This window comes from Phalaenopsis equestris, unplaced genomic scaffold, assembly GCF_001263595.1.
Source record: "Phalaenopsis equestris unplaced genomic scaffold, ASM126359v1 Scaffold000114, whole genome shotgun sequence".
Classification (NCBI taxonomy): Eukaryota; Viridiplantae; Streptophyta; class Magnoliopsida; order Asparagales; family Orchidaceae; genus Phalaenopsis; species Phalaenopsis equestris.
This window is the reverse complement of record NW_018164556.1, coordinates 1356315-1375754: the sequence shown is the minus strand read 5'-3', so window position 1 is coordinate 1375754 and position 19440 is coordinate 1356315. Positions and strand designations below refer to the sequence as shown.

The 19440-nt window shown below is 36.3% G+C and overlaps 1 protein-coding gene across 1 annotated transcript in view; it reads left to right on the top strand.

The window, feature by feature from the left end:
- Window positions 1-158: 158 nt before the first annotated feature.
- LOC110020988 overlaps window positions 159-19440 on the top strand; it is a 20730-nt gene continuing 1448 nt past the window's right edge. The window contains exons 1-3 of the mRNA XM_020719299.1: window positions 159-666; window positions 748-912; window positions 19142-19213. Of these exons, the coding sequence (XP_020574958.1) occupies window positions 511-666; window positions 748-912; window positions 19142-19213 (393 nt within the window). The 5' untranslated portion in view covers window positions 159-510. The remainder of the gene's footprint in view (window positions 667-747; window positions 913-19141; window positions 19214-19440) is intronic.

The window sequence follows — 19440 nt, the reverse complement described above, 5'->3', positions numbered from 1 at the left end:
AATAAAAATCTAATATCCTCGTATCCAGATCAGGGCGTTGGGCGGGCCGTGCTTGACTAGTTAAAATGGTTTAGGCCCGGTTCCTATTTCTAAAAGAATAAGCATGCTGCTCAGGATATAGGCCGGGCCGAGCCGGCACACAAGCTTTAAAATCATAGAAAACAGAATATGAATGGTTGATTGCCTGTTACCAAGCCCGCCCAGATCTACTCGCATCCTTCCACTTGCACGTTAGCATTTACAGAATGCTGTTTGCTGGTCTTAGCCGCAGCTAATCTTCCTCGCTCCTAGTCCACTCCGTTCATCTCCAGCTTCTCAAGCCTGAGTTGCCGCTATCTCCCCTTCAACAACAGAAACCTTTATTGACTACTCCTTACTCTCCTGCCTCCTCTTCTCTCTGTCATCGCGGGCTATGCTGATTTCAGCGGCGGCGCTGAGAGATAATGGGGGATTAGAGTTTCCTCCACCGTCAAACTTTAGGGTTTCCCTGGCTGCCGTACTTTTCTCGCCATGTCTACTGCAGGACGCTGCCTCGCTCGAGGGCCGCTGACTCCGCGGCTTCTTCCCTCTCTGTTTAGGCTGTCAAGAAAAGATTGCTGCCTGCCAGCGAAAGCTCGGAGCTTTCATCTTCTCCACGCCATATCGCCCCGTGAAGAATCGAAGAAGGTTTCTTTACTTCATTCTTTCTGTCTGAATGTTGATACGATATGCATGTTTTTCGTTTTCTTATTGTTGTTTTTCATGTAGAAATGGAGGGTGGGTCTTGTCTCCTGCTTCAAAAATGATGAGAAGTCCACTTCGAATGATGATGGATTTGAATTTGTGGAGATCAGGTCGGATCGAGAATTGGATAAGCCTATGTTAGATCCTTTGGAAAATGAGGAAAAACATTGGATTATTGTCATTCAGAAGGTAAAGTTATCCATCTTGTTCTGTTTTATGGAGTTTCAGATCTGCCACATCTCTTTTGATTTTGTATCTTGAATGTTTATATTTGTAATACATTTGTAATTCTTTCTTGGTCAGTTTGCTTGATATTCCTCTGCTGGAAAATGTGTTTGTGAACGTTTTGCATGTGCTTGTCAACATGGCATCTGGTAAAATTAGTCTGGTAACGGATTTAAGCGGGATTTCACTTAAATCTGCTAGACAGAAAAAATGGGCAAATTTTAAACCCTGGATTTAGTAAATCTAGTTTCTTCTCAATCCCTGTTTGTTTTGTATTAAATCCAGGATTTACTAAATCCTGGTGCTGGCAGGATTTAGTAAATCCTTCTTTACAAGATGTACCAAAGCTGTTACTGGATAGCTCCTCTTATTCAGGTTTTGACTTTTAGGGGCAATTTGGGCATTCAAACCTCAACATTGGTGATGCAAGGAGACATCTTATGCTTTATCAGTAACTAGGTGCATGAAGATTTTGTCATATGTCGAACTAAATTAAATTATTTAAATGTTAGATTCAATGATAATCATTGAGCATATTATGTCGGCCAGGATAAAAATAAGAGCATTGATGCATTAAATAGAGTTTCTATGTTACATACCTTAAAGGCCTATCATATAGATTGTGCTATTTTTAAGGACTTTTAATGGAAAATATAATGCATTAAATAACTAGTCATTTATTTTTAGTAAAGAGTTTAATTTTAAAGATGGCCTCATTTTTAAGAGCTTATTTATTGATTTCTTATTCATCTTAAGGATTCCCTTATTTTTGAATGACATGTTGGTGGATTTAAAGTCCTTTATTACGAATAAATATTTTTAACTAAGTTTAAACATAGACTCTGTGTGAAATGATTTTATAGTTCCAAACTTATTGAACATCCAAGGCAAAATTAATTAATATTAGATCATACACGCCTTCACCAACCGTTATAAATGTTGGGGACATGTTCATTATATTTCATGTTAGCACAACCTTAAACTTTAGGAAATTTAATTTTATGTTTATCACATTAGATTGATTTTCTAAAATAGCTTACTTTATTTTATGGTTTAAAATTGTTAATGACTCACATTTAACTAAAATTTATTTTCACCATTATCATTACCCTTATCCCAACTATTTGGGTTGACATTATAAATATTTTTTTATTCATTTTTATTGAGTTGACTTGTTAAATTTATTCTTGACAGATTATTTTGAGAATGTAATCTTAGATTTATCAAATATTCTTCCTAAGTATATCCACATGACGTCAGTCAATATAATCATTCAATAGCTGACCCTTCTTAATTTTTCCAAACATTCACTTTAACAATTCTCATCTTCGTAGATTTCTTAGATTTTCTTAAGCTAGCTTGCAAATAATTTGATTTCTTGGATCTTTCAAAAAGCCTTATATTCCTTTAAATCACAGGCGAATCAAACATCTCATGTGGCTGCGATGAAACCAAATGTCTATAGTTATGACTTTGAAGAACTTGCAAAAGACCTTTCTTGACCTTGAGGAAGAAGGAAGTTGAGTGGGGTGGTAAATTAAGGAAAATGGGAACTATGCTTTAAGATTTATTAACTTACTCTTACAAATGAATTATACATTAAGGTTATAATGTTTGGCATAACTTGAGAGCAGCCAAGACAAACCGATATTTCAGTATAGTTTTTTTAAGCTTGGGCTAGACTCATTTTACTTTTAGGCCTAAAGATTAGGCTTGAGCTTGTCTCAAGCTCGAGCTTTTTTTTCCTTCACTTTAATTATTTATGGGCTGAGTGGATTGAGCTTATGCCATTCCAGCTAAATTAAATTGACTACTTATAATTAAGCTTTTAATGGTGGGTTGCTAATCAACCCTTAGTAGAGTAGACTAGACCCCTATTTGGAGTTATATGACTTTTAGAGTGTCACCTCCCTTTATACAATGGATATAACTTTCTAGGGAACCATTCTAATTTATTAAGGGAAAGTACAAAAGACAATCATGCAACTCTTATATCCTATAAAATGTGTAAAAGAAAAATATGTTCGTAGACCTCTTTGTCTGTGATGCCCACTAATTAATTAAGTGATAAAAGGCCTGCTATCTTAATGATGAACATACTCCATATATAACCGAGTGACATGCTTAAAATATATAAAAGAAATAAAAATATAAACAAATATTCAAATATATTATAATCCCTCATTATTGAGAGTTCTCACCCACTGCCTTTTCACTAATAACTTCCAAGGGGCACTATAATCAAAATGACCTAAAGCTCACAAAAAAGCTAAGGTCATATTGATGCGCTAACAATGATTGTATTGAAAATTCTCTTGTAAGAAAAAATTAGAACTTTTGATTTGAGTTGTCATGCTTAAAATATGCTTCTGAACTACCACCTAGATCACAGACCCTCTAGTGGCCATATTTAAAATTCTAACCTGTATTTTGGCAATTTTTCTAATGCATGTTTCCCTTTATCAGTCAATGTCGGCCACAAAAGGTATGGACCACACACACACACACACACACACACACACACACACACACACACACACACACACACACACACACACACACACACACACACACACACACACACACACACACACACACACACACACACACACACACACACACACACACACTACTTAATCAAGATCATAAAAATTCACATTAGGTACACATCTGAAGCTAGGTGTGCTTTCAAAGGCAACCACTAATAACTTAATAGTGGTCTGTTTAGACGATACTATTCATTATTTTTCATGAGGTAATTAATGTCCTTAATAATAATCTAAATAGAGGCAAATTATTCCTGGTTAGGTATATAAAATAAAATCATTAAAGGGTTTTTCATGATAACTTTTGATGCAGAATGTCTTAGGATGCAAGGCTTTCCTAATGCATATCTAAAAATGAGAAGCACAAATACGTTAAAAAGGTAAAAAATCAGAGTCCATTTACTATAAGAAAAACGTTATCATTTTTATACAAAATACACCTGCTAACTTTGATAACTTTGGATGCAGAATGTCTTAGCATGTAAGGCTTTCCTAATGCATATCTAAAGATGAGAAGCACAAATACGTTAAAAAGGTAAAAAATCACAGTCCATTTGCTATAAGAAAAACTTTATCTTTTTTATACAGAATCAGAAGACACCTGCTAACTTTGCTCAATATAGTTATATTAATACAACCAAAATTTGAAAGTCCTTAAAAATAATGTCTCATTCAAGATACCATAAAAATAAAAATTGATTTGAAATAATCTTAATTGTATACACAAAAACCAATTACAAATTATATGAATGTAAAGGAACGAATAAAATTTATGAAATACCAGTACTTATTTTAGTACGTGGACGAAACCTTTTTCGGAAAGTTATTGTAAGTATTGGTGATGCGCTCGAATAATTCACGTCCAATGGTATACACAAGCATATTTATGAGGAATTTGGCAATGCTGAATTTTTAAACATTTGAGGGTCCTAAAAAAAAGAAAAAAAAAATCCCATGGCAAGTAGTTTTCTCAAAATCCTCATAATCTATCCTAAAATTGTGAAATTTGTGAGTAGACCAGTATATATTATTGATAGGAGGGTTATTTAAACCTAATTACAACAGACACAACAAAGGAAAGAAAAAAACAAAATAAAATAAAGTATGAAAATATAATGATTGAATAAAAGTAATAAAAGATAATAATAAGAATAACAACTACGAATTTGTTGTTATAAATCTAATACATTCCCTCAAGTTGAAGCATAGATGTCAGTCATGTTCAACCTGAATTTAAAGTCATCGAACAAAGAATGAGGAAGTTTCTTGGTGAGGATATCTACTAGTTGACTACTGGAAGGTACGAAATGAACACAAATTTTCTCGGACTCTATCTTTTTTTTTAATGAAGTGTGTCAATTTCTACATATTTGGTGTGATCATACTGGTCTGGATTGTGAGCAATGCTGATGGAGGCCTTAGTATCACAGAATAGCTGTAACGGGACAGAGGTTGACATACAAAATTCGCGGAGCATGACACATAACCAAAGAGCTTCATAGATCCTCAAGGATATGAACCAAAATTCAGCTTCAGCACTGCTCCGGGAAACCACAGATTATTTTTTGGTTTTTAACGTGATAAGATTTTCCCATACAAATGAGCAATACCCCGAGGTGGAACGTTGATCTTGAACCGACCCAACCCAATCAGCATCTGTATTAACAACAATAGACCGAGATATGTAATGAGAGAAGAATAAATCTGAGTCGATGTACCTTTTAAATAGTGGAGAATTCATTGGATAACTTGGAGATGGTGCTTATAAGGTTTATGCATGAATTGACTCGCTATACCAATCATGTGACCTATGTTAGGGCGAGTATGGGCGAGTTAGATGAGTTTCCCAACAAAGTGCCGGTATTGAGTCTTGTTGACAGCACAACATTGAGAATTTCAACTAATTGAGATGCTAAGAAGTACCGAAGAGATCCTAATTTTTTCATTTCAAAGGACTTAGCAAGAATGTCTTTCAAGGACGCCAATGTTGGGAGATTGTTACCTATAATATCAATATCTTCAATATAGACAATAAGGATAGCTACCTGCCATTGAAGGAATGCTTAAAGAAGAGAGTGTGATCTGATTGAGCTTGAGTAAAACTATGACCCATGACCACCTTTGTGAACTTGTTGAACCAGACATTTGAGGTCTGCTTTAGCCCATAGAGGGACTTTCACAGCCTGAACACTTGCCCTAACCAGATATTTGAGGCTATTACAAATTTTTATTTTTTTGAAAAAGTGAGACCACAACTAGAAAGCTGCCACCACACCTAATTAAGTGCGGTGTGAAAACGTTGTTTTCAACATTTTGAAAACACATAAGTTGTTAAAACGCACTTTCCCCAAACAGGTCTGGTGTGTTTTCAAAATGTCACCGCAGAAAATAAGCTGCCTCAAACAAGTCTCCTTAGAGTTAGATCGGTTGTTAGACAACCGACCATTTACCAACAATGGAACTACAAGAGTCATCGACAATTCTGATGGTATTCTTTTCAGAGCACGAATAATAGGTCGAGAAAGCTTATGAGCCTCCGGTCATGTGATCTATGGTACCTGAATCAATAATCCACGAAGTAGAGGAAGAATAAACTGTGAAAGTCATAGGAAAAGTGTCTTGTTAGATGTGGGAGGTTGATGAACCTATGAATACTTGATTGGCTTCAAGAGCTTGATCAATTACTTCGTCTGGTTTTTTAGGGATTCAGAGGACTTTGGGATGTTCCGGGTAAGAGTCAGTTGAGCCATGGTAGGCTTGGTCGTCGCCGTGAGGCCATTGGTAGCAGATGATTTGGCTGAAGGTTTGTAAGCTAGATTACAATGAAGTTTTCAACACTTGTTTCAAGTGTGGTGGGTTTGTGACAGTAATGACAAGTGGGGTGACCAGCCCGAGTTGGCATAGACGAAGGTCGGGTACAATTTGAGATCAAGGCGTATGATTCACTGAAGGAGTAGAAGTGTCAAGCATAACAAATGTCTGACTTTCTTTCCGATGAATCTCGATGAAAGCGACACAAGCAGAAGGAAGTGAATTTTGACCAAGAATACCCCCTCAAACTTTGTCAAGTTCTTTGTTAAGGGTAGCCAGAATTTTAACATATGATCTTTTTTTATAATCTTCTAGAAGAGGGATAGGTCGGCCGAAGAATCTCAATTGTAGTCGTAATACAATGTTGCACTTCATCCATATAGGGTCTGAACTCTATTTTGCTCTCTGAATTTTATTAGATAGCTCATAGAGTTGGCCTAAATTTCCTAAATCTGAGTAGGTATCACGAATAACCGTCCAAAAAGTACCAGTTGAGAGGAGGAACATATATGATTGACCAATCGAAGTTTTTATAGAGTTGATCAACCACGCAGGACCATGAAGTTCTCCACTTCTCAAGCTCCATACTCCGGGTCAGTTTTTGGAGGCTCACGAATCACACCTGTGAGGTGACCGAATTTTTCACGTATTTTGATGAACAAAGACACCGCTTGGGACCATTGGAGATAGTTACTGCTGTTCATTTTTGGGTTGTGATCAAGAAGTTCATGTTGGTTTCCAATCCCCCAGTTTGTAGAGAGGTTGAGATCGGTGACGATCCTCCGATGGACTCATGCACACTGTCAGTAGGAGGTTCGATGGTGGAGGAATCTGTCATACTTCCAATAGAGCCAAAGGTGATGTTGGGCTACCAAGAAATATGAAAGACTTACAAGAGGGATGTCCAGCGGCTGAAAAAACTCAAGAGCAGCAGTCGACAAAACAACTGATAAAATAGGCTGGAAAACGGTAGATTGGAAAACGATAGATTGGAGAAATAACCAACAAAACGGTTGGCTAGTGGCTGGAAGATTGTCTTGTACTGAGTAGCAGATAATTCTGAGGAGGCACGGGTGGAGCTTAGCGGCAGAAAGGAGCGCTAGACCAAACATCCTTTGTAGAAAGGAGCGGCCCACGCTGGGTTTAGCGGCAGAAAGGAGGCGCAGGTGGAGCTTAGCTGCAGATTGGATTTGGGATTGATGATGGAAGGTGGCTGTCGGCAAGTTAGGGTGGAATCTCTAGGGTTAGAGCCATGGCTCTGATATCATATGAAATTTGTGACTAGAGCAATATATAGGAGGGATATTTAAACCCAACTACAATAGACACAATAAAGGGAAGAAATAAAAGCAAAAGAAAATAAAATAGGAAATACTTGACGAGGGAATACAATTAATAAAAGCTAATAATTAGAATAACGGCTAGAGATTTGCTCTTCTAAATCTAATAAAAACAGCAAGTTCAATTTTGGCAATTTCATATGTCCAGTCAAAACGGCATGTTCCCAGTCAAATTAATAGAACAAACATTCAAATGTCTATTTGTTGCAGTAAAGTTAAAGAGGAGCCAACCAACCTTATAATCTTAACTCTAGAACTGCAAGACCCTACCTTCTCGTTTAACGACAGTTCATGAGCCAATTTAACCATGATAAGCAGTCTAATCAAAACACAAAGTGCAGCACGATGCGCAAGGCTTCATTTTTTGCTTCAAAGTGGAAAGCTCAGAGCGAAGCGTCGCTTTTATTGACGAAAGTGCTAATAGATTATATAAAATTATTAATATATAAACACATTTATTAACAAATATAAAATATTAAGTATGACTTAAGAGTTGACATTAAATAAATAAGAATGTGGTACAATACCTAACTTGAGGGCAAACATTAAGTGTGAGCCTACAAATTAAAATTTCGAATAATTTCTAATAGTTGCAATAATTTAAAATTTAAAAATTACAAAAAAAAAAAGTAAATTAACTTCCGTGCTTCAAAGCACGCGTTAGCAAAGCGAAGTGGGCGTCATCCATTTCATTTTGCTTCACTTCATTTCACTTTGCTCGTGAATCGCACTTCAAAGCGTGCTTTTAAAAACACTGAAGGAAACATAGGTAGCTGCTACAAAATGCAACATGTGCTTTGCACAAGACAAAAACAATTCCATTTTAAAATTGCAACGGAGGACTGGAAATCCCATATAGAAGGGACCATAATTGCAAATATGAAGAATTGTAATCTACCTATAATCTTAGTAGAGACCAAACTAATCTTAAACAGGAAAGCAAAAACTGAGCTTGGAAATTGATTGCTTGTAGTAAACCAGATTAAGTAATCAACACATTAGAGAACACATCCCTTTCTTAACAGCATCAATATCTTATGATGTTTACAATAAACTTAACCAGATAATTGAATAACTACTAAAGCAATATCAGTGCAAAGATATGGGTATTGCCTTATTTAAAAGGAATTGGGTTTATTGAACATCTTTTTTAAAATTTATCAAGCTACTCTCAACCTAACTGATGTGCTTGCTGAAAATCAATTTATGAATCTTTCCAAATAGGTCCATCACACCAATTCACTTGAAACTGTTGCCCCGGTGCTTAGCCTAAGGGCAATTTTATTTTTTATTAGCCTAAGGGCTGTTTAGTCTTTTATTATTTATTGTTGTTTAGTATAAATAGGGCTAATATGTTTAGGGTTGAGGTGGCATGAAATTATTATTATGAGTCTCAGGCTTAAGATTTGAGAGAGATTTCCTACTTATCGAATTGTAGGAATTGGGATAGTCGCCTACCTCTCGAATTGTAGGTGCTTGTATTTTATTTATTCATGATTGTGTTGTTTGCTTTGGAAAAATAAAATGTGTTTTCCCTAATTTCTGCTTAAAAATAATCGCGGATCATATTAGATGCCTTTTATATCCACTATTAATAATGGACACAAATCATTTAGAAAATTTTTAAGAACACAATGATTACATTGGCTTGGTAAAATACTTGATGTAAATTCAGAAGATGGAAATAGAGGAATTCAGGATGTTGATTGGAAGTTTATGAAATAACATCAAATCTTATAAATTGAAAATTTTGACTATTTTCAGAACTAACTTGAATCTTCAATTTATAGGTGCTCGTCCCCACACTTTATATGTTTGCTACTCGTCCCCACGCTTTATATGTTTTTCTATGTTCTTACTTTTATTAAGTTTATTTGCTTAAAGATTAGGTTTCTGTAGGAAACTTCTTAGGATTTGGACGTACTGTTTTCTTGTCAACTGATTTAATTTTCATGTCTTCGGTTCGCATTGGCAATTTACTTTTAATTGCATAAATAATTGTCACTTTTTTGGGAACATCTTTATACCAATCATCCGAATCATGCAAATCATTAATAAAATATGAAGCAAGTAATGATATACTTAAATGTATTATGCATCCTAATAAATACCAAAAAAAAGTTTTACATTCTATTCCTAGATGTAAAAAATTATTAAATAAATAAAATTAACAAGCCATGATATGCTGATATGGACAAACAATTTCTTTAAATAAAACCAACCCAAATGTCTTAAGGGACAAGTTGTGATAAATCATATACTTTTCAGATTTGGCTAGATAAATAGAATATTATAGTATAAATTTTCTTTAAGGCACTTCTCATTACACATTTGTGGGCATATTTACACTAGTTTATTTTTTTTTTACTTTAAGGTTTTGTTTAGAAACTTGAACATTAATAAATCATTAACAAAAAATAAAATTAATTTCAGTTTGTTTTGTAGAGATGATATTGTTAGAAACTTCAGTATGTGCTAAAATCATATTCTTAAATGGATTCATCAACTTCACATTTAGGGATAGCCTCCATATATTTAAGATATTTAGATTCATATATTGGTATTTCTATTCACCGCTTAGGTTTATAGTCTAGAACGGATTTAATTTCATTTGAGAATTTTTGATCCATAATTAAGACTATATTTGGATTGTAATTGCAATTTATGTTTAGATATAATTGTAGCTTCAATCATAGTTTTAAATTAAAATTCTAATGAAGTCTTAAATCCTTGATTAATTTGAAGCTGAAATTCAAATTTAAATTTGATTTTCACCATTGCTCATGTTTATATTCTTTTTTGCACTATTTTAATATTTTTCGATTGTTCAATTTTCAATTTGATTTCATGTTTAATTTCAATCTTGGACTCATTTTTTTATTTTTATTCAAGTGCAGGCTCTTGTTTATGAACAAATTATGACATAATTGTGGATTTATATTCAATAATAACATATTTATATTCATATGATAATAATAAAACAATTTTTGATGCATTACATCATCATAACTATAGTTTATTTGATGAGATTATGTATGACTTTGCATGATCATTATGACTTTGCATGATCATTAATAAAAACTTACTCTAAATAGTAATTTATAATAATCCTAATTTGAAACTTACACCCATTTCCTAGTGATTCTTATCAAAACCTGTGATGAAGTTGAGGATTTCACATCTACTATCACACATACAAATCTATAATTATTTCAATCAAAATTATTTTTTGTCTCGTGGGTTTTATAAATAAATAAAAAAACATACACTATTTAGTTTTTTTAATATTCCCATAATCTGTCTTAAAACCATAAATTTACTGCCTTAAAACCACAAATTTAATTTCATAAAATTTAGATTTCCAAGCCATACAACAGTTAGACGATCCAATTATTCAAAAGCAATATTCTGTCTTAATTTGAGGAAACATACTGTCAATGACTATAGTAGGAAAGTCTAGGAGAAAATAAACCAACCAAGCTGTTCCATCTCTGTAAGGAAAGAAAGCCCCACGACCCCACCTTCCTTTTTGGCAATATTGCAGGATAAGAATTTGTAATATTAAGAGAACAGAAGCAAATTGATATAGATGGTGAGACGTGCAATCAATCTATAATGCTTAGTTGTGATCTGGGCATATGCTAAACAAGGAATTCAAACGAATTGAGCGAAGGAAATTAACTTAAGATGCGTTTGAGGCGGCGGTGCGGTGCCGCACCGTAACTTTTTCAAAAAACTGCAGCTGAAAGTTGCGTTTTACAACCTGACTTTGCTAAATATGGTGGCTGCTAGAAAGATGCGGACTGAATTTTTTTTTGTTTTTTTTTTAATTTGTGATAGCCACTATAATTTTTTGAACAACAGCTTTTTCTGCAGCAGCTGCACAACTGCTACAACTGCCCCAAACAGACCCTTAGTTGCTGTAAAACCAAGCAATGAAGGATTAAAAATATTAGAGAACAAATTTCGTTATTACAAAAATGAACAAGAAAACTAAAGCAATCAAAAGAAAACACTATTTGTATGACAGATGATTGTAGATTGTAGATTTGTAGATTTGCATCACCTATGTGCATCAAATGCAATTATCATTGTTAGCAGCATTACCAAAATCCACTGTTGAAAAAAGACTAAGAAATGATAAAATGCTAAAGATTGATAATAATTTCATACAACTGCATGTTATTAGTAGTATTCATACTGATAATACATATGGTTGACCAAATTTAATTACATCCGCACGTTATTTGTATCTTGTTTGCATAGTGGCTGTTTACACCGTTGCTGTTTTTATCTTTCTATAAAATCTGTATCTCCGCCACCCCATTTAAGATACTCTTTGCTTACTGTCAAATTATTAGCACTTGGACTTGCAGCAAATAATAAATCGGAATAACATTTTGTTAAATTAAAAACAACATTTTGTTTTCTATTTTTTTAGCTTTATTTTTCGTGTAGATTTTCATGATCATATAATGCTGGATTAGTAATGTTTTTTGTAGTTTTCTTTTAAGAGAACGGCCTATTAAATTTTTATTTATATTGGAAAAATCAGTAGGAAAGGTATGCATCTATTGTGCATGTGAACAGCCTATGGAACTTTTAGTGATACCAGAGTTAACTCAAAATCTGAGAGTTAGGCAAATTTTATTAGTAAAAAATAACGGGGGTTACAATCACGAGTCAAAACAGGAAAAGAAAACACAATAAACACCAAACATCAATATCCTGATATGAGAGATAGGACAACCGATTGGTTGCGGCAAGGGGGGATTGGGTAGGTGGTGGCAGGCAGGTTGGCTGTGGGATAGGTTTTGAGTTAGTAGGTAGTGGTAAGGGGACTGCGGTTGTAGCTGGAGACAAGCAGTAAGTGTTGTGGCTGTAAGGAGGCGTGTAGGGGCTGTGATAGCAAGGAAAGAGAAGGGAGGGTTGCCGACCGGGAGCATGACATGGGTAGGAAGTGTAGTGGTTGTAAGGAGTATCAGGGCAGTGGTAGCAAGGAAACTGGCAGGGAGGCTTGCCGTCTGGGAGCAGGAGATGGGTAGGAAGTGTAGTGGCTATAAGGCGAAGTATTGAGGCTGTGGTAGTAAGAGAAAGTGACAAGGAGGATTGCCGACTGGGAGCAGGAAACATGTTGAAAGGGGGTAGCAGCAGCAGGTAAGTACTATAGGGGTGGCAACAACAATTATGCAAGGGAAATCGGGAGGGATTATGTGGAGATAGTCTCCACCTCGGAGCAGGATATAACCAGAGCAACACATCCTCGGAACCCTAAATGGGAAAATAGAGGACGCTGACGGCTGTCCTGATAGAAACACAAGTAAAAACTAAACTCTAATATAGAAAACAATATATTTATAATAAATGATAACTAGGAGGGGGGAACCTCTACCCTTTGGTGGCAGCCTTAACCCTAAGCAGGTTCGGGTTTGGTTTGGCCTCTTTGCTGCACCAGTTTGGTCGGTTCAGGCCTTCAGCCCCTGCGTCATTTAGACTATGAGATTATGGTGACACTCTTGTAGCACACCTGGTCTTTGTGTGATTTATAGAGACTTTATATGTAGAAAATAATATAAACTAAGAGTTTGTTTGGCATCACTTTTATTTTTTATTTTTTTTCTTCTATTTTTAATAACACGTTTGGTTAATATAATTTTTTATATGTTTTTAATTTTTGTTTTAAAACAAAACAACTTATTTTTAAAAATACGCAAAACATTTAAAGCATGTTTTGATTGTTTTTAAAAATAATTATCTTAATCAAACTTGTTTTAATTCAAAGCAAAACATGAACAAAACAAAATAGAAACAAAAATAAAAAATGAAAAATAAAATTGATCCATAACGGCCTAAGTTTAGAAAAGTCTTTTCATTTTAACCACTCAACTTTGATTCTACTTGGTGTATTTCACTCTTATCTCTAGTCTTCTTTTTAGCAAAATTCATTCTTTTATATAATAAATGAAATACCGGAAACCATAACAACCAAGTATCAATTAATCGTTAAGCATCACTAATTCTTCAATACAATACTCTATGCCTGATGCGGGTGTCTGTTCCCTATGAGACCATGCCAGGCGCGCTTCAGACGACTCAAGGGTCAAACGACCCTTGTGTTTGCTTGTGGTTGCCGCCCTCTCTAATGGGCTACTCCTTAATTACCCTAGTATTTTATATGTTGTCTTTTAATGTTTTAGCTCAGCTTTATTGTGGTTATGTCAAGAAAACCATCGACGTCTCCATTTTTTTCCCTTCAAGTTCTATATCTGACGGTTTGAGCGGTTCTCCGGTTGTATCTTGCTCCCGAGGTGGTGATTATCTTCCCTATCCCCTTGATATCCTCCCCACGACTCTTCCGACCACCATCCATTGCTGCAATCGCCTCTGAATAACAACTTGTTACTATTTTCACTGTAGTTTTTCAATTCCAGTTACTTTTCCTTGTTATCGTTGCCCCTGCCCTGGACAACTGTCCTTTTGCTGCACCGCTGTCCCCACACCCCCTTCGCTGTCGCAATCATTCCCCCACTACCGCCATCTGGAACAACGCCTATTTGCTGTTCACCTACAATTCCAACTGTCTAGCCACCTGCAGCCACCTGTTTCCCTCATTCCAGCTTTCTGCCATTGTTGTAAAGTTTCCCCTTCGTTGTTGTCGTCCTCTTCCCTTTTTGTCGCGGTCCATAATAGCCCCCTCTTAGCCACTTCTTCGTTGTGCAGTCCCTCCTTGCTGCCCCCGCCCAGGACAACAACTGTCTTTGTCGTTCCTGCAGCTTTGCGCCTCCCTCTCACGGTTACTCACACACTTATGCTATCGCCACGCCTTCCAGCCCTTCCACCACCCTTTGCCACCTTTCTGGAGGAGCAAACCCTCACTGATCACCTCTACCACCCCATAATTTACCCTAGTTTGAGTGTTTGTGTTGTGCTTGTTGTCATTTCTATTTCCGTATGTGAGATTGTATTTCTCTATTTTGTATTCAGCAATAATATTTGATTATTCTATTGTTGTTTGGGTTAACTCTGGTATCATTATTTATCAGAGCTAGCTTAACCTTAGTCTTATCCTAGGGTTGCCAAATCTGCCCATACCTAACCACATCTCCACATAAAAATTCTTCCTTATCTTAGTTTTAAAACGACCACACAAAATTTTTTTTCCAACCTTGCATCATTCCTATACACTCTTTTCCACCTATTCATACCCAAACCAACCACACCAGGAAGAAATAATTGTTGGAGACCTATTCGAGAGGAAATGCCACAATACTATTTATGAGAAATCCACAAAGTGATGTATGAGATCATTCCATAGAGGATGTCCGACTAAAAATTCTTCAACTACAATAGAGGTTCACCGCCTTCGAGAGGTGGAAATGCAGAAGGGTCAATTATAGCCACAACAACGACTTACCATATCGAAAGAATATAGTGAATTCCTTCCACCAGGAAGATGTCAGAGATGAAGAACCACTACCCCGAAGACTTAGCATACAATACCAGGGAATCCAGGATTTTGAAGTAAAAATGAATTGCCAATTTTGATGACATGGATCTTGATGTGTTCATCGAGTGGATCTGGACAATGGAATGTGTTTTTTAGTATCAGGACGTCCCATCAAAGGGATGGTGAAAATAGTCGCCATTAAGTTAAGAAAGAGTGCATCTCAGTGGTGACAGCCAGAAGAGAAGAGTCATATTACTACATGACCTATGATAAAATGAAAGATGCAATGTCAATACTTATCAGTTCATTACAAACATGATGTGTTTGTGAGGCAACATTACCGAATGACCTCCACATATTGCAGGTAGAGTTCAACCACAGATTTTCACAGCCAGAGTACATCTGGGGGAACATTCAAGCTGACCACACTTGAGGAGACACTAGTTCAGAGTATAGAATAAGTGGAACTAATCCATATTCCCAAATTCATCCAAACCAGAAAGTATTTCAAGTTTTAAGGATTTGGGCACATTGAATCAGAGTGCATGACCAAGTGAATGTTCCTTTTCACTGATCAGGGAGCAATTGAAGAAATAAACAATGATCCAGGCGAAGATAAAGACTTCATAAAGGATTCTTAACTTCCAAATGAGAAGGATAAGACACCAATAATTTCAACTGACTCCATGAGAGCGACTTCAGTTGAATTAGCAGTAGTTTTAGAAGAGAGTGAGTTTGAAGTAATGGGCGTTCATGCAAGTTATGAGATTGTGGTGCCTCGAACTACTCATTTGTAGTCATTGAGAGGATCATCAGCAGGGCTGACATTGGATATTTAAAACGGCCATGAGTTTGAGGAGCTGATACCAAACACAAGACAACCTCAGATAAGTGGATTTCAGAATTTTCAGATATATTACCTACCTCCTAAGTTGTCCCTATTGAGGGAGGCTCAACATATCAGTGATGGGAAGCTTTTGAGCTATTTCTGGAAGATTGGGCATTATAATCAGTTCTGCAGTGTATACATTTATAGTTGATCAGAGAGAATGGATGAACAACATTAGAAATTGCTTTAGGATCTTTGGCGGTAATAACATCCTATAATGAGATCCAGATCCTTTCAGGGAATAAGATGTCTATCATGAGTGGTTACATTTCAGTGTGGTACAAACAATCATAGATTTCATGCCAGAGTTGATTCCTCCTTACATACTTCTTTATCAGATACACTCAGATGAGTACCGAGAGTGGAAGAGTCAAATTACGGATCTAGTGGCTCAAAGCCACTTTGGGAGAAACTACTTCTATATGCAGCTCTAGCTTTTCTTGTGCCAAAAGAGGATGAATACGTACTCAATCAGGATGTACTTTGGTATGACATCACCTGCTGGATTGACTTACTAGACAGTTACAGTAGCTCCACCACCTTCTACGTGGCCGACCTGATGTCATATTATGAAGCAGAAACTTCGACGAATGAGGTCAAAACTCCCAACCGAGGGAGGCTAGCACAACTGTCTATTTCTCGAGATACAGTGCTAGGCCCGGTTTGGATCGTTCGTTCTGGATGATTTGAAGGTCAACTGAGCTGCTTGTTTGCTTGGATTTGCCTCCCACCTTATAGGGGCCACTCCTTTGTGTTTTAGTTTATTTTTAGTGTGTTTTTTGTCAGGACAACCGTCAACCTACCTTTTTTTTCCTTCAAGAGTTGTATCAGAGTTTTGAATTGTGCTCCTGTTGTATCTCACTCAAGAGGTGGTGATTGTCTTCACTATCCTCTTCTGCATCCTCCCCATGTTGCTCTTGACCTCCTTCCTTTGCTGCAGCCACACCCAAACAACAACCAGTTGTTGTTTTAACTGCAATTTTCCAATTCCAGCCCTCGAAAACCGTCCTCTTGCTGTCTTGCTGTCCCTTGCATCTCCCATCAATGCCTACATTATTCTCTCTCACTGCCGCCACCCGAAACAATCCCTATTTGCTATTCACCCGTAGTTCCAACCATCCCACTACCCGTTCTCTCTTTCCAACTTGCTACCATTGCCACAATTCCTCCCCTTAGTTGATGTCATTCACCTTTGCTGCCGCAACTCATAATAGACCCCTCCCAACCACTTCCGCGCTGTCCAGCCCCCTCTTTATGCTACCCTTTCCTAGGACAACCACAATTGTCATTCCTGCAACTTCTCACCTCTCTCTCGTGATACCCTTACTTGTTTGTTGTCGCCACACCTTCCAGCCCTTACCAACCCTCACCGATCACCTGCACCACCCTAAGATCTATCCTAATTTGAGTGTTTGTGTCATGTCTGTTTTTATTTCTATTTCCGTTAGTGAGATTATATTTTCTTATTTTGAATTTAGCAATAAATTTGATTTTACTTTTGCTATTGGTGTTAACTCCCATATCAATGCCACTAAAATTGCTAATGATATACTTTTGCCTTACTAGAATCTCCTCATCTTTTTAAGTTTTTTTTGTTATTCTAATTTTCATTTAGACTTGTTTGGTTTGTTGAAAAAGTAATGTGGTATAAAAGGAATGCAATGTAAAAATAATGTATTGTATTTGAAATTACTATGGCTCAATATAAAATAAATGCATGATTTCATATTTTCTTGGTTGGTTTGAAGTAAAATAAAAACAATGTAAAAAATGAGATTGACAACGGGCAGGCGGGCAGGCGGCAACAACGAACAAACGATGGTGGGCAACGATGTTTGTGAGTGGATAGCAATGGCTAGTCAACGTCAAGCGGCAGGTGGCAACGACGGTCGATAACATTATACATAAACTTGTGTATTTAGAATTCGCTCGAACCCAATGAATTCTAAATAATTTTAAAATGTACTAAAGAATGAGTTCCAATGCATTTAGAATTCTTCCAACTAAATGCTTGGATTTTCAAATCCCCAGCAAAAGGAATGTAGGGCACTCATTTTGTAGCCGATCAAACAACTCTTTAATCTTGCAAGCAACCTACCCTAACTTATCTTGTTTTTTATATTTTCTATAAGTTTTATGTAGAAAAATATGAACGTACTGTTGATTGTGGATATAATGCTATTGTGCTTGGATTTATTTTTGTTACAATTCAATGTGAAAGGGTTGGATCAGCTCTGGTGACAGACAAGATTAGAGAGTCGTCTTAGTTGGTTTGGTCACTTTAAATGTAGATCATCTGATGAACCAGTTAGGAGAGTAGATGTCTTAAAAGAAGCTTGTAAGTTTTACAATGAACATCTTTTTGGCTTGGAGAAAAGGAATTCTTTTGTGCTTATTTTCTTTGCAAATTTTTTTTTAGTTTCGTCTTCCGTAGTATTACTCAAATCTGTGTGGCTGTTTATTTTCCTTGAGTTTTATTCCAGTTCAAGTTGTGCAAGTTGTGAACTGCTTTTCTCAGTCCATGGTGCGCCTCTGCTTTAACCAAGATAGTTATCTGAACCGAAAGGCATCAGGGCCGTGAACCGACCACTTCACTATTCATACTAGATGTGGTTGTTTATTTCTTATTATGAATTTAAAGGCTTGGATGGTGCTTGTGTGTCCCTTATCTTGGTATCGTTGGGTTCCTACTATCTGAATGATTAAGTTTTCAAGTGACATAATTATAGTTTTTATTATTATTTTTTTTAAAGTGACATATTATAGTTGATAATGTAATAGTATCTTCTTTAGGACATGGTTTTGTTGGCTTGCTGCCACAAACTTTTACGAGATTCCGCAATTACGAGCTAATAAATCATAAATTCTGAGTTAAATGGGGCCATTGCCGAGTCCAAATAACGACCGGTATATTTCCTCCAAACACGAGCATAAAAGAGCTTGGTGCAATTCATTTTTCATATGCTTCTTTTTTAATCCAAATGAAATTCAATGGGTCTCCTTTGCCCCACCATTCGTTTCAACTGTCTTGTAAACACATGCAACTCACTGGCATGCCTATATGTTCTATTTGGAGTCCAGTTAGCTATACTCAAGGTCATTTAAAACTTCTTCTTCTGTTTATTATAAGCTTATTTTTTAACAATATTATTTAATCCAGGCCATAAATAAAATATTCCCCGTGCTTGGTGAGCCTTGGACCGTTCCATGGAAAGCTGAAACCATTGTCCAGGTAATTAGTTTCTTGTGCCACCTTATATTATTATTTTTAAGCTGTTACCAAAGTTTTGTGGTGGTTCCCTATGTGTGGTGAGGCAACTTAAGCTCCTTTTAAGTAGCGCTGTCAAAACGGCTTGTTGTTCGCGAATAGCTCGTGTTCAGCTCGTTCGCTAAGTTAACGAGCCGAACACGAACAAATATTTGTTTGTTCGTGTTCGGCTTGTTTTGGCTCGAAATACT